General features: G+C 35.1%; 1 protein-coding gene across 2 annotated transcripts in view; it reads left to right on the top strand.

Annotated features, from left to right (window-relative positions):
* The window catches only part of RPTOR (regulatory associated protein of MTOR complex 1), a 528,996-nt gene that overhangs the window by 187,349 nt on the left and 329,000 nt on the right, over nt 1-12,647 (top strand). For both annotated transcript variants that reach the window (XM_069064093.1, XM_069064092.1), the window contains exon 5: nt 7,614-7,760. In XM_069064093.1, coding sequence (XP_068920194.1) covers nt 7,614-7,760 — 147 coding nt within the window. The remainder of the gene's footprint in view (nt 1-7,613; nt 7,761-12,647) is intronic.

Below are 12,647 nucleotides of genomic sequence, written 5' to 3'. Positions count from 1 at the left end.
TATTTTGTTTTTAATTTTTTCCCCTCTATATCTGTGTTTTCGTCACTGTTTTATTGAGGAATCTATCTCTATCCCTACTCATTGAAATTAGCAAGTATCTTTCAATTTCTTAGAGAGTTGCCTCAATCATGCCCAGGGTCACATATAGAATTTGTTAGAGACGGGTCTTGAAACTAAGCCTTCCAAGGCTGATCTTTTATCCATGATATTACACTGTCTGGTTTTTTGTTGTTTGTTGTTGTTGATTGATTTATGAAAGAAAATGTATCTGGCAAGTTATTTGCAAGGAACATTTTTTTGTGTTAAGTAATTGAAGATTTTGACAGGGCTCATTGTCCCTGTCCTCATGAAATTTGAGATACAGTAGGGTGGTTATTATGTACCAACTATACTCCTTAACATTTAGCCCTCTTTTCAGTGAGAGGCAATGAGGACATAGTAGATAGACTACTATTGAGCCAGAAAGACCTCCGTTAAAATTTCGCTCCTGGATTGCAGGACTTTGACCACTGACAAGTCCCTTAATTTTTCTGAGCATCAGTAAATGGGTATAATGGATAACCTCAGTACTGACCCCAAAGAATTTTTGTGAAGCTCAAAAGGCATAGCATATATAAAGTGATTTGCAGTCTTTAAATTATTGCAGAAATGCTAGTTGTGTTGTTCTCATTGATTTATAATGTTGAAGAGAAACTCTAGCATACTGCATTGTTTTTGCATCTGTTAAAATTACTTAAGGGCATGAAAAAAGACCCTGTTATAGGCAGAAAGTTGTTTGTCATAGCTTCTTTACACATACTAGTATGTTTAAAAAACATTTTTTGTTGTTGTTTAGTCATTTTCAGTCGTTTCAGACTTCATGATCCTGTTTGGGGTTTTCTTGGCAAAAGATGCAGGAGGGGTTTGCCATTTCCTTCTCCAGCTCATTTGACAGATGAGGAAGCAGAAGCAAACAGGGTTGAATGACTTGCCCAGGGTCACACAGCTAGTAAGTGTATGAGTTTTTAATTTATTTAATATATCTGAAAGTCAGTATAACATTATATGTTTTTTAATATCAAAAAATAAATTTAGACTGTAACCCAGAAGGAGAAGACTGATAAATTCTTTATTGTAATTCTTAGCATTATTGTAGAATCAGAGAATGTTAGAGCTCTAGCTCTAGAGAGCTTGGAGATCATCTAATCCTAACCTCTCCTGTTTCTAATGAGGAAACTTTAGGCCCATAGATGAGAAATTACTTGCCCCAAATCACTCAGTTGCAGAGTTTGAGACTAGAATTCATTGAATCTCATCACCTCACATGTGGACTACCACAACTGCCTGTTGATTGGGTCTGCTTGCCTCAGGTCTCTCCCTACTCCAATCCTTCTTCCATTCATCCACTAAAGTGATTTTCTGACCAGGTGACCCCCTCCACCTAAACTTAATAAATACCAGTGCCTTCCTGTTGCTTCTAGGATCAAATGCAGAATGTTTTGGTTTGTTATTCAAAGCCCTTCACAAGTTATCTCCCTCCTAGGGTTCTAGTTTTCTTGCAGCTTAATCCCTACCCTGTACTCTTTGATCAAGGAACAATTCCAGGCATTTTCTCAGTCTTATTCCCCATTTCTGGAAAGCTCTCCATCTTCCCCTCCTGCTTCTGATCCACTTGACTCTTCTGAGTCCCAGCTAAAACCCAACTTCTACAGGAAGCTTTCCCCAATTCATCTTAATTCTAGTGCCTTTCCTCTGCTTGTATGTATTCTTGCTTTGTATGTATTGTTTTTTACATATTATCTTCCCTATTTGATTGTAAACTTCTTGAGTGAAAGTACTGTCTTTTGTCTCTTTTTGTAGTGCTTGGCAGAATACAAATGTTTATTGATTGATTGACTCTAGTACACTATGCTCACCATTACAGTGTCCTTCCAAACTATCTTTAATGTTCATTCAGGCACACTGAGGAATGCAGTAAGGATGACAATTTGTATTTGTATATGGTTAACAGAATTGCTTTTGTATATTCTGTATGGTACCTAACATTTAATAATCGTGATAAAAAGATGGTGTTCATATATTTTGCAATGTCTTTCACATAATGACTCTATAAATAATTTTTTCCAATTGTGTAGAGTAACTGTACAATTTAGGCTTGTATAGCAGGTCTCTTCTATGTGGCCAGAACATGGACACAGGTAAGGGCAGGATTTGGTGATGTGTTTGATAGAAAAAAAAATTCTATTGTCTCACTGTTTAAGGTATCCCTTCTGGATTTGAAAGGGAAAATACAATTGCAGTTTGACATTCAATGAACATTTTTTTTAATGTCTGCTTTGTTTCACAAAATGCAGAGCAATATAAAGGAAATATAAAACTTGGGCTCTAGTTTTGTGGGTAAGATGATGATTTATGTATCGATATGGCAAGATGAGAATAGCTAAAGATGTTTGTTTCAATCAATATAAGATAGCTTAATTTAAACTAATAACAAACAAATCTCACATCATTGTTCAGAATGAATATTCCAAAACTGCCATGTGCCTTGAATAATCCTTTTCATCATTATATTGCCAAACTCACTTTTCTGTCTTTTGCCTCTCTAATCTTACATTATCATTGGTTTGCTTTGGAACTGGCTTCATTTTTTTTTTAACCTGCCTTGCCTTTCTTTTTACTAAGTTGGTTTTTTTTTTTTTTTTGTTTTTTTTTTAATTTTTTTTTTCAGAGTTCATCACTTCTCTCTGGAGGTGGATAGCTTTTTTCATCATGGGTCCTTTGGGATTGTCTTGGATCATTGTCTTATTCAGAGTAGCTAAGTCATTCACAGTGGATTATCCTTAAAATATTGCTGTTACTGTGTACAATGTTCTCCTGGTTTTGCTTACTTTACCTGGCTTCAGTACATATAAGACTTCTCAGGTTTTTCTGAAATTGTCTTGCTTTTCATTTTTTATAGTACAGTAGTATTCCATCACAATCAGCCATTCACTGCTTGATGGACGTCTCCTTAATTTCTAATTCTTTGCCATCTCAAAAAGAACTGCTTATAAATATTTTTGTCCAAATAGACAAAAAATGTCCTTTTCCCTTTTCTTTGATATCTGTGGGATACAGAACTAGTAGTAACAATATTGCTGAGTGAAAGGGTATGCATAATGATCTCTGGGCATCTTCCAAATTGTTCTCCAGAATGGCTGGAGTAGCTCACAACTGCATCAGTAGTTAGTGCTCCACTCATTCCACTCTTCTTACTAAGTTGTAAAGAATCTTTGAGGCAGTGCAAGAAGCTGTATGTACCAGGTGACAAAAAAGTAAATGCCCATTTTTAGCCATGTTGTACCTTTACTCTAAGTCCAGGTGCACTGGATTCCCCTTCAGCTTCGGCACCTATAATAAGAATATCATGAGAGAGATCAGCAATGAAAATAAATGAGAAGCACTGGGAATTGAACATGGAAAAGAATCTTTCAAAACATCTGTTTTTAATGTATCATTAAATTTCAATGGGAATTAATGAGACATAATGACAATGAGAATTTTCTCAAGGCCAACCCTTTGTCCATGGAGAGAGACAATAGAGAGACAGAGACACAGGAGTGGGGGTGGGGGAACAGGAGAGTAAGGAAATTCCAGCCAGTTTATTGTGACAACAACACTATCTCCCAGAAGACTACCTTGGTATGAATTCTGAAATGCTGGCCAATTAATTTAAAGTTTCAATGTTAATTGGGTTAGCACTTTAGCTAGTGTTATAAAGCTACTCTTTGAATCTAAGAATTAGATGAAAGGCCTAAGTTTCCAAACAACTCCTCTGCAAGCCATTGTGATGACCATTTTGACAAGGAGGGGATACCTGATCAAGTGCAACTCTTTGAGACTAGAAGTTGCAGAGATGGTGCTGAAATGCACTGGTAGGCAAAGTTTACCTATTTCATAGAAGTTGGTCCCAATAAAGGTGAAATCACAGATCCATTTCAAAAAGAATTCATCACAAATTTGGAAATTTTCTCACCATTTATAGACAAAGGCTTTATACTTGTTTTTGTATTTAATCAAGGATAATATTAGTTGTTAAGTCACATAACAGGTTACCAACAAGTGTAAGAGAATCATAGAGTAATACCTTTATCCTTATACCCTGTTTAGATGAAATAAGGGATGAAGTTGAAGGGACCTGCAAAATTAGAAATCTTGAGGTCATTGAAAATGTAAATTACAATAAGTATACCCAAATAACTAAGCAGATGATAAACAGCACCTGATTTTTAAAAAGAGGTGGGCATGAAAAAATTATAAATCTGAAAAGCCCTTTTTGTATTGGACAATGTGAATCCAACTAATGGACTAAAAGTGCTATTATAGTCTTAAGAATCACAGCATGAAAGGTGGTAGAACCAAGAAATGCCACTAAAGACACCACCATAGCAGAAGAATTTGGGAAAGCCATTGAAGGTCTAGAAGAATGCATTGCAAATACCAGTCCCATCTAGTTGATAGTACATGTAGGAGAAAAGTTGAATGTGATATTCCCCCATTAAAGGAGACAACAAAAAAGGAAACATATGGAAGGAAATCTGGAAAATAAAAGTTCACTAGAGATTCTTAATTCCCTTATTCAGCTATTGAAAGTAACAGTTTCAGAATTTCACAATATATAAAGAATAAAAGCAATATATAAGACAAAGTAACATTTCAGCATCTCTCAAAAGATTATAGAGGCTTTAGAAGTGAAGAAATTAAAGTGGAAAAAACCCAGAGGATGAAAGGTGTAGCAAATCTCTGGTTATCTATGTTTACAGGTAAAAAAATTAAATCAAGAAATAGAAAGCTAATGCACCATCTTTAATATACAGAGCAACAGAATTGAAACCCTGCCTTATTGAGATCTATAAGTATTATTTTAAAGGGCTGAAATAATTCATAGTATTGTTTCACAGTGATTATTACATACTAACAAAGTACTCTGCCAACTTTCTCTCTGATATAAACCTGTTTTCATCTTTCTTACCAAAAAATAAGAGCGCTAGGTGGCCCTTCCCAATATGCTTGTTATATGTAAATGAAACAAAGCATTCAAAATTTTATCATTTTAAAAAAATAAGCAAATTCTTGAAAACAATATATTATTTGAGAAGGAAATGGTTGTTGCAAAAAGTCTGACAGGTTCCAAGGATGGTTGTTGTTGCTGGGTTTTTTTGTTAATTGAATTATTATTGGCAAAGCTACTCATAAGCATGATAACTCTCTCCATTCTTAATTATTATAAAGCTTTTGTCTCAGGCACATACATAGACCCAAGTATAGTCAGAATGCTAGTGTATTTGTTGTCCAAGTGGGAAAATGTTATTTAAAAAAAATAAAAATGTCACTAACATAGTAATGTCAAGAAAATTAATATTAAATGTGACATTTTTCAGGGAAGCATTTTAAGCACTTAATGGTTCTGTGTATCTTTAAATCTGTTATCGTCTCACCTAAATTTTCACAAACATGTATTCTGAAAAGAAGGATTAGAACCAAGTATCTTATTAACTGTTTCACATACACAAATGATGTCAGAATGTCATTTGGCCTCAATTAGCATAAAATTCTTAATGTGTACCAAGGAAAGATAATGACTATGGGTTTCAAGCTAGCCAATTGACTTGACTGCATCTCAGAAGCTATGTCTGTGACTAATGAGATGTCATATTGGAGAATCATAGAGCACAGGGTATTGAAAAATTTATATAATATCTAATATTTTATATAAATAGCATTATAAAAACTTCCTTAAGAATTTTGGCTTATGTAGTAATCCTCTTCCTTATTGCTGCTCTGTATTTATTAGCAGCAAAAACAACATTTGTTGACTTTACTAGGCACTATTGAAGGGATGGTAGAAATGAAGTAAAAGTCTTACCTACAACTGTAAGGAGTTTGTAATATGGTAAGAGGCAAAATGGGCACATAGAATTCACATATGAAAATATTCAAACAGCAAGAAACAGTCTGATGTAGTGGGTCATAGTCATGGAACCTGACTACTAACAAACTTTGTGACATTTGGGAAGTCACTTGATCTTTCTGTAATTATTCATCTCTAAAATGAAAGTGTTAGAGAAGCTGAAGTTCCTTCTAACCTCTATATTTCTATAATTGTATTATTCTAAGAGATGGTTTTTTCTCATTTGGTCTCTTATTGTCACTTTCTTCTATTTTGGGGGGATCCAGTTTACTATTGTATTATAATGTTTATTATTGGTGTATATAATATAGGTCACAATTAATTTATTAAGCACTTGGCATAATGCACAGTCTTTTAGGTACTGGGAACCACAGAACTATTTGCATAGTGGATAGAGCCTTTAGTCTGGAATCTGGAAAACTTGTTCAAATCTGTATTGATACTTACTAGTTCTATGACTGAGCATGCATGTCATATAATCTCTTTGCCTCAGTTTCCTCAACTATAAAGTGGGGATAATAATAGCACTCATCTTACATGGTTTATTATGAGAATCAAATGAGTTCATATTTGTAAAAAGTACTTAACACAGCATCTGGTATATAATAGACACTATATAAAGGCTTATCCAACCCTCCCCTGACAAGCCTCTACTGATGTGTTTTATATTAACAGCCCACCAGTTGACCCAATTAAATCGAAGCAGAGGAATTTATTACTAACATGGCATAGCAAAAATAATAGCTACAAAAACCACCCATAAATCTGAGGTGTACTCTGCTAGAAATATGCACAGCCTGTGGGAAGTATGGTTACAAACATGGAATCATGTAGCTGTGTAAATAAGTAAATGTACAGAACACATGTGAGTGAGGCTACTCACTACTAAGGTTATGCTGGCCTGAAAGTAATTTCTCTCTTGTCATGTCCTCTGAAAGTTTCCCCCTTAGCAGAGCCTTTGCTGGCATGGTCATTCAACCCTGCTCCAAAGGTCTGCTCCTACCTTCAGCTCAATTCTCAGTTTCTGAGGCTAGGTATCTCTTCTGTCTTCTTCAGAGGCCTTATGCTTTGAAATTGCTTCTGGCCTCCAGTTACATGTCTGGCTGGAGTATATGTCTCTGCTACTTTAGCTAGGCCTCAAGACCTCTCAAATTGACTCTTCAGCTACTGCTTGAGGTGTTTCCTAGACAAAGTACTCCACTTTTAAACATAGTTTTTCCCTGATAGTTATACTTGGATCTATTATTGGCCTGGAATACGCAAGGTATTAATTCTCTCCAGAACAGTAGTGCAATGGCCAATTTTTTCTTCTTCTATAGTAACACACTAACACCTCATCTTCTGTGATTATGTCTTGTGAATTTATAATGTCTTAGATTGGTAAGAGGAAGATACCTCCCTCCCTTACCTGGCAGACCCCACCATCCCAAGAAGTAAGTCAGGAAAAAAAGTCTCTTACGACCCAGAACCTATCATAGCAAAACATAATAGGGACCTTTTTTGAATTACTGAAAATTGAGATTAATAATTTATGTACTGTTCTTTTCACTGTTGCAAAATTATACATTTAAAACTCATTTAAGTTTGATAATAGCTTTTAAAAATGCAGCCTGGGAAAGGGAACTGTATCTATAGTTCTTCCAATGCATAAGTAATGTATATTTATTTTGTTTTTGTTTTCCAGAACTATACTCAATATATTCCACTCTCCATATATGATCTACAGACTTGGATGGGCAGCCCTTCCATTTTCGTCTATGATTGCTCTAATGCTGGCCTTATTGTCAAGTCCTTCAAACAATTTGCACTGCAAAGGGAGCAAGAGTTAGAGGTGAGGTATTCTGAAGCAGAAAGACTTCTCTTAAATTTGAGGTTGTTGTTTGCCCCAGGTTGGTCTCTAGGAGGTAGTTTTTATTTTACTCTTTTTTTAGGCATAGAATTTTTTCACAGTGCCAAGAAAAGCTTATTTCATGGAGGAGCCCTTGTTATTAAAATGGAGTCATACTGACTTATTTTCACAGATTGTTGTACTTAATGTCATTTTTAATTTGAATGTTAATTAAGTGATAACATTAATAGAGGCAATTTGTGCCCCAGTGGTCTATAACACTAAGATAAATGTGAAAACAGAGCAGACACATTTATTTTACAACAACTAGACCAAAGTCTGGGTACATGCTCTGATTCTATTAGCAATTTGCTGTTGTACCAAATATGTTGGGGTTTTTTGCTTTTTAAAAGAAAAAGGAACATTAAAGGATGTAAAGCCAACCTAAATGGAGTTGCCATTAGTGGCTTTTAAGAAATGGATTAGAGAATCAGAGTTGGTTCTGATAATGAGGAAACATCTTGGTTAGTTATTATAGTTAATATTTGATGTCTGTATTAAACAGCAAATTCTAAAAAGAAATTTCCCTTCTCCATGTGGAATGCATAGTAGTGCCACCATAGGGATTAGGAGGAGGGAGAACTATGATCCTCAAGGAATAGATGAATTCTGATTGGTTTAAGATCCAATAATTATAGGTTTAGGAGCAAAAAAACTTGAATGGTCTCACAAGTATTATTACATAGATTCATTTTTAATATGATTGGGGGTTTTTTTGAGTTCCATCAGAAAAAAAATTTTTTTTTGCCTTTTTGGAGGACAATTGGGGTTAAGTAACTTGCCCAAGGTTACACGGCTAGTTTTTTTCTGTGGGTGTTGTCTGAGGCCACAACCGAACTCGGGTCCTTCTGAGTCCGGGGCCAGCGCTTTACTCACTGTGCCAACTAGCTGCCCCCAGAGAATTTTTTTTAAGTAATTGGGGTTAAGTAACTTGCTCAAGGTCACACAGCACTTATTTCTGGGTGTGGTGCTAAGTATCTGAGCCCAGATTCGATCCCCAGGTCATCCTGACACTGGGGCTGGTGCTCTTACTCGCCGAGCCACCTGGCTGCCTATTTTCCAAATGATCTGCTGATCACTTGAAATTTTGTTTGGTCATATATATGATTCAGGTTTTTGAAATGTTATTTTATTTTTGTAAATTAATGCTTCATGCAGAATTATTACTTGACTGACAAATATAAAGTTCCTCATTCTTAAAAATGCCATCAGGTGCTGCTAATAGTTTTTTCCTCATTTCATAACAAGAAGAAAGAAGATAAGGTTTTCCTTCTTCAAATTCTCTCACAATTAGGCACTAACCCAAGAGACAGATTATCTAATGAATATAAAAAGAAGCCAAAAGCTTTGAGTGACACATTTGCCATCTCCCCCCCCACCCTCACCCCCAGGCATTTATTAAGTAATAAAGGAGCATGTTAATTTATCTCGAGTAAATAAAATGTCAATATAGTTGACCTAATTTTCAGCATTGACATTTTAAAAAATTCTGTCAGGAATAAATTTTTTTAAAAAAACTTATTATTTTGCTTATTTCATTTGTATATATAGTTTTTGATCATCATTCTTTCATTTATAACAAGTAATATTTTAAAAGAAAAAGAGGAAGAGGCAAAAATCAGTTTCACTTTATTTAACTACTTCACCAAGGTCCCCTGTATATGTGTCAATAATTGCCATGTTATATTATTTTACATATGATGTGTAGTGAATGTTTATTTCTCATAGCAACACAAAGATAGTTTATCCTTTGATATATTGGCTATATATTCAGTAAATGTTCTATTTGTTTACTGTATATTGTTGAAGTTCAGTATGTCAAACACTTTCAGTGAAAAATCTTGAGTTAAAGTAAGCAACTCTGTGGTTTTGTTTATTTTGCAAATTACGTATTTAACATACTAAGTGTACATTATAAGTAAAAAATATATTAAATAAAATTATTTAGAAATATTATTTTCTCTGTAATAATTTAACATTCAAAATTTTGATCCATATTACACTCTTTGAGAACTGCTAAATTTAATGTATTAGGTTTACTAGCATTTTACTTAATAGATTTACCTCTAATTTTGAAAGTTTTTATAGGTAAGAAAGAAAAAGGAGGGACACAAGCATTTATTAAGCACCAAGTATATATTAGGTATTGTGCTAAGTTCTTTACAAGCATTATTTTAGGCATTGTGTTAAATTCTTTACAAGTATTATTTCATTTGGTCTTCACAGCAACCTGCAACAGATGCAGTTGAGGAAAAGGAGGTTAATAGAAGTTAAATGACTTGTTCAGAGTCAGATGGCTAGCAAATGTCTTACTGTGTTTCCCCAATAATAAGACACTGTCTTATTATTTTTTTTTGGAAAGAAAAACACCAGAGGGCTTATTTTCAGGGAGGGCTTATGTTGTTCTGCCTCAGCTCTCCTCCGCGGCACTGCTCTCAATGGCGCCAGCAAGCAAATCACTGGGGAAGAACAGGATGACGCGCTCACTGCTGCAGCTCGGAGCGCGGCGTGCGTTTCACCGGGGGGGTGGGGGTGGGGGGGGGAGACGGTGCATACAGAGGGTACCGTAATGTAGCATGTAGCGCAGGGGATCACCTTCACTACAGTAGCAATCTCAATAGGGCTTATTTTCAGGGGAGGGATTATTTTAGAGGAATCTTACACAGTAAGGGGAGGGCTTATTTTCGGGATAGGTCTTATTATTGGGGAAACATGGTAGTCAAAATTTAAATGCAAATCTTCATTCCTCCAGTCCCTATTTATCCACTGTACCACCTAACTGCTTCTAATAAAAGCTATCTTGTCATCAAGATGATATCATATCTTTTGATTCTGATAACAACCTTCTAAAGTAGGTGTTAATATTAAACCCACTTTACTGATAACTGTGGCTGAATGAAGTTCAATAACTTGCCTCCAGGGTCAGGTAAGTGTCTGAGTCAAAATTTGAACTCCAGTCTTCCTGACTCCAGGCCCATCACTCTATACACTGTGTTACTGTATATTTTATTTTTGCTTAATTTATAGTTTTGACACTATTTTTATAAAAGTTGTTCATCAGCATTTCCTGGGCCAAGAATGTAACCTCTGTTATTTCTGTTGAAAAAGTCTGTTCCAATTTGGATCAGATTATATCAGATTATATAATTCAGATATATAATTATATAATAACATTTTTAGAAATATAATTGTCAACTCCATAATATTTAACCCAGAGGTCCAGCAATTCAGTAGTCAGACTGTACATGTATGGCTTTTCCTTTTTGAGGGGACAGCACTATACAATGAAGAAAACGGAATGAGAAGATCAGAAAAGAAGGAATCTGAATCAAAACCTCTGGGTTTGAATCCTCATTGTTATGTGTATGTCCCTTAATCTCTTTGTGCATCAGTTTTCTTATCAGCAATATAAGAGGATTATAGTTGATGACTTCTGAGGTCCTTTCTCACTCTAAATCTATGAAACCAAAACTTCCTTTTGGCTAAATATAGTTGAAGACTTCTTTGGGATGGTAAAAAATAAGAGGGAACCTGAAATAGTTGCAGGCCCCCCCTATCATCTTGAGATTCTGGAGCTATAACTGTTCTAGGTGTGCTGCATATCATTTTAACAACAAAGGGTTTTATAAACTACATAAATAGTAGAGATATGGAAATAGACCTGACCTGTGATTTGAGTGATGCAGGGATATCCCCAATAGTGACTTTCCATATACCAGGTACTGATCTGCACATTCTCTGTAACTCTGGATCTTTCCTTTTATTTTATTTTTTTCATTTTTTGGAGGGGGGAAGGTAGGGCAATTGGGGTTAAGTGACTTGCCCAAGGTCACAAGGCTAGTTTTTTGTTGAGTGTCTGAGGCCAAATTTGAACTCAGGTCCTCGTGACTCCTGGACTAGCCTCACCCAGGATCTTTCCTTTTAAAAAACTCAAACATAGCATAGTGCTTTCTAATAAAAATGAAGGAAACTTGTCAGCTTATTTTTTTGATCTCTTTATCTTGAACTGAAATTAATTTTTGGAGTCTTTGCCCCTGAGCCATAAGGATAATCTCTCTGATGGAGTGTGTCCGAATTTTATTTTACTTGCATTTAATGTTAATCATAGAAAGTTAGAAAGAATGACGAGAGTTTAAAGTGATTTGACCTGCCCTTTTCCTCTGTGGGAAGAGTGGGAAGGTGCCTTACTCATGCAGTTCAAAAACCTAACTGCTACATGAAGAAAATTGAGTCCCAGAGAAGTGAAATAACTTGTACAAGGATCCACAAATCTTAAGCACCTTCTTTTATGTTTGTTTTATGCTTTTTATCCTTTTTTAACCTCCTATACAGAAACATTTTATTTTTCCTCTTCCTTACACTTTAGCTACCTACTTCCTCTTATTATTCTGAGAATACATAAACCAAATCCTATTTTGGGGATGTAATTGCTTTTTAGGCAAGTTTGCTTTAAAAAAATTTTTTTATATCTTTTATATTTCCCTTATGTCACCCTCATTGTTCCCCTTCAAGAGAGCCATCCCATATAATAAATAATGTCTTTTTAAGAACAACAACCAGGAAAAAAGCAAGGGAAAAAAATCACCATAAGTGATGAATGTATCAAAAAGTATGAAAATATTTGTAATATACCACAGTTGTTGGTCTCCTACCTCTGTGTAGTGGGTATGGTCTCATAACTCTTGTTTCAAGTCATGCTTGTTCTTCATAATTTTCTACCATTCACCTTTGAATTTTTTTTTTTTTTGGTGATTGTTCTTTCCATTTACATTGGTTTAGCCATTGGGCATAATGTTTGCTTGGTTCTGTGTACTTCACTTTGCATTACTT

The sequence above is a fragment of the Petaurus breviceps genome, unplaced genomic scaffold (genome assembly GCF_028583685.1).
Source record: "Petaurus breviceps papuanus isolate PSGF00001 unplaced genomic scaffold, PetGlider_PUasm1.0 90617, whole genome shotgun sequence".
In the NCBI taxonomy this organism is placed as follows: Eukaryota; Metazoa; Chordata; class Mammalia; order Diprotodontia; family Petauridae; genus Petaurus; species Petaurus breviceps.
This window is presented reverse-complemented; position numbering and strand designations above follow the sequence as displayed.